This window comes from Sinocyclocheilus anshuiensis, unplaced genomic scaffold, assembly GCF_001515605.1.
Source record: "Sinocyclocheilus anshuiensis isolate Anshui unplaced genomic scaffold, SAMN03320099.WGS_v1.1 scaffold1543, whole genome shotgun sequence".
Taxonomy (NCBI): Eukaryota; Metazoa; Chordata; class Actinopteri; order Cypriniformes; family Cyprinidae; genus Sinocyclocheilus; species Sinocyclocheilus anshuiensis.
This window is the reverse complement of record NW_015551074.1, coordinates 1,221,099-1,224,541: the sequence shown is the minus strand read 5'-3', so window position 1 is coordinate 1,224,541 and position 3,443 is coordinate 1,221,099. Positions and strand designations below refer to the sequence as shown.

The 3,443-nt window shown below is 40.3% G+C and overlaps 1 protein-coding gene across 1 annotated transcript in view; it reads right to left on the bottom strand.

The window, feature by feature from the left end:
- ptpro (protein tyrosine phosphatase receptor type O) overlaps positions 1-3,443 on the bottom strand; it is a 43,400-nt gene that overhangs the window by 22,264 nt on the left and 17,693 nt on the right. Inside the window, exons 4-6 of the mRNA XM_016452161.1 lie at positions 1,870-2,022; positions 1,055-1,531; positions 24-185 (exon numbers count right to left, since the gene is read on the bottom strand). Coding sequence (XP_016307647.1) covers positions 24-185; positions 1,055-1,531; positions 1,870-2,022 — 792 coding nt within the window. The remainder of the gene's footprint in view (positions 1-23; positions 186-1,054; positions 1,532-1,869; positions 2,023-3,443) is intronic.

The following is a 3,443-nucleotide window of genomic DNA, read 5'->3' as shown; positions in this document are numbered from 1 at the left end:
CACACACACACACACGCTCGTACTCATGTAGAAGGTGAATCTGGTGTCGGCTGAACTCTCTCGGGCCTCGCAGTCTCCAGACGAACTGAGCGTCGTGACGTGAACGCCATACGTTCCTGCTTCGGAGAGCTCGGTGAAGAACTCGTGTGTGTTCTCATCCACCGTCGCCGTTTCGGTGGAGTTTCCTGCTCAAACCACGAGGAAAAGAACAGAGAAATTTATTTACAAAGATTTGACTTATTTTTATTAATGCCTATTTTAATTTATTTATTATTTAAAACTGTTGAATTTTGATATATTAATTATTACTGCCTATTTATATATTATTCTTTTTATTAATTAATTAATTTTCAGTTTTATTTTTATTTTTAGTGGCTTTTTGAAATGTATTCATTATTTTTTATTTATTAGTTCATTTATAATGGTTTAATTGTGATGTATTAATTATTACTGCCTATTTTAATTAATTTATTATTGAGAATTTATTTATGAAGTTTTATTTTTATTGATTAATTAGTAATGCTGTTTTAATTTATTAATTATTTTTATTAGTTTATTTATTTATTTATAACTGTTTTATTTGTATTTATAAATTATTACAGACGGTTATTTTATTTATTAATGATTACTGCTTATTTAAATGTATTTACTAATTTTTTTATAAATGTTTTATTTTTATTAATTAATTTTTGCTGTCTATTTTAATTAATTTGATATTTTTATTTATTAATTCATTTATAACTCTCTTATTTTGATTTATTAATTATTACTGCCTATTTTAATTCATTTATTGTTTATTATTTTATTTATTAATTTATTTAAATATGTTTTATTTTGATTTATTAACGATTACTCCCTATTTTTAATTCATTTATTATTTATTCATGTATTTATAAATGTTTTGTTCAATTTATTAATTATTACTGCAAATTATCGCTGGCTGTTTTGGTGGAGTTTCCTGGTCAAACAAGGAAATAAACACAGAAATTAATTTACAAAGGGTTTACACAGACATAATTGTTTTTTGCTGTGTAAAACACGTGATGATTCTCACCATCGCGGTAGATGTAGATGTTGAATCCATCGAACGCGGTGGGTGGCCGTGGCGGTAACCAGCGCAGCTCCAGCAGGATGGGCATCACATTGGCTTCAAAGGTCACGTCCATCGCTGACCCTGGCTCATTAGAGTCCTCATATTCTGGCATCAGTGCGTTCACAAACTCCTCCTCCTCTGTGGGGGCGGAGCTTCCCGTCGGCTCCGCCCACAGCGGCTCAGTGCTGTTGTCAGGCGCGGGTTCGGCTGTGCTGCTGTAGATGGCGACGGACTCGTTCATCGGCATCTGTGTGACGCTCATCTCCTCACTGTTCACTTCCTCTTCCTGTTCTTCAGCCGCAGGAATGTCACGTGCCCGCCGAAGGACTGATGCATTGTGGGAAGCCTTCAGAACAGCCGCGTGCAGGTCAGATCCAGATGCTCCTCGGCCGCTGAGGTGGATGATTTTGAGCGACACGTTGAGAGGAGGATTCGGGACTGGACATGTGAAATTAACACACAGAACAAACACCATTTATCATATTTAACCAAAATTATAAAAATATAAATGATCCTAAAAACAGGATTTTCTTCATGCAAAGTAAAAATTCTTAACATTTCCTTTGATTTCAGGGTGAAATGCACTCAAACTTCTGACAGGTTTCATTAATTAGTGAGTCTGGAGGGTTTCCATCAATAATTAACGAGGCTCGTGCACTGCCTGCTCCAGCTCTAACCTCGTTCAGTCATTCCAGCGCTAATTAAAGATCATTTAAAGGTGAATTTAGAGCTTATGATCACATGACGGCTGACAGAAGAGCCTGAATGAGTCGTACCGGTGCGGTGGCGCAGGGGCTCATGGGTAACGTCGCTGCGGCTCACCAGCGTGCTCCTGTTGACCGTGGCCTCTGAGACCAGCTGGAAGCTGATGTTGGTGTAACACGTGCCCGACAGCCAGTGCTTAAACACTGTCTTCCCTTTGAAGAAATCTGCAGAGATAGAGAGAGTCCAAGTTCAGCCGTGACGAACATACACACACATGTAACACATGTGCGCAACAAACAGAAACACACACACGTAACACACATAGAAACACACATGCGTAACATGTGCGTAACACGCAGAATCACACACGCGTAATATGCAGAAACACAGGCATAACACACACAAAAACTCACATAAGTAACACAAACGTGTAACACACTATAAAACACATGCGTAACACGCGGGCAACAAATGCAGAACATGCATAACATGCAGAAACACACACACATAACACATGCGTAACACGCAGAAACACACATGCGTAACATGCGGGTAACACAAATGCGGAACATGCATAACACGCAGAAACACACAGACATAACACATGTGTAACACGCAGAAACACACGCGTAACACAAACACATACGCGTAATACGCAGAAACACACGCATAACACACAAAAACTCACACGAGTAACACGCAGAAACACACATGCGTAACACGCGGGTAACACAAAGGCTGAACATGCATAACACGCAGAAACACACAGACATATACATGCGTAACACGCAGAAACACATGCTTAACACACCCAAAAACTCACACGAGTAACACACAGAAACACACGTGTAACACACGGGTAACACAAACACGGAACATGCAGAAACACACACACATAACACATGCGTAACACAGAAATACACGTGTAACACGCAGGTAACACAAACGCGGAACACGCAGAAACACACAGACATAACTCATCCGTAACATGCGTAACACAGAAACACACATGTGTAACGCGCGGGTAACACAAACGCGGAACACGCATAACACGCAGAAACACACAGACATAACACATGTGTAACACGCGTAACACAGAAACATGCATAACACACAAAAACTCACACGAGTAACACACAGAAACACACATGCGTAACATGCGGTGTATGCACAAACACAAACGCGGAACACACATTACACGCAGAAACACACACACATAACACATGCGTACCACGCAGAAACACACGCATAATACACATATGCAACACACAGAAACACACGCAAAAACACACACGTAACACATGCAGAAACACACACGCGTAACACACACACACACACGTAACACACACACACACACGTAACACACACGCAGAAACACACACGCAAAAACACACACGTAACACACGCAGAAACACACGCGTAACACACACACACACACACACACACACACACGTAACACACACACAACACACACACACGTTGCTACTCTTAAACACTGTGCATGTTAAAAAGCTCTTTAGTCTCTGTCCCTACTCAAATGGTCTAGACCAGGGCTGTCCAAACTCGGTCCTGGAGGGCCGGTATCCTGAAGAGTTTAGCTCCAACCCCAATTAAACACACCTGAACCAGCTAAACAAGCTCTCAC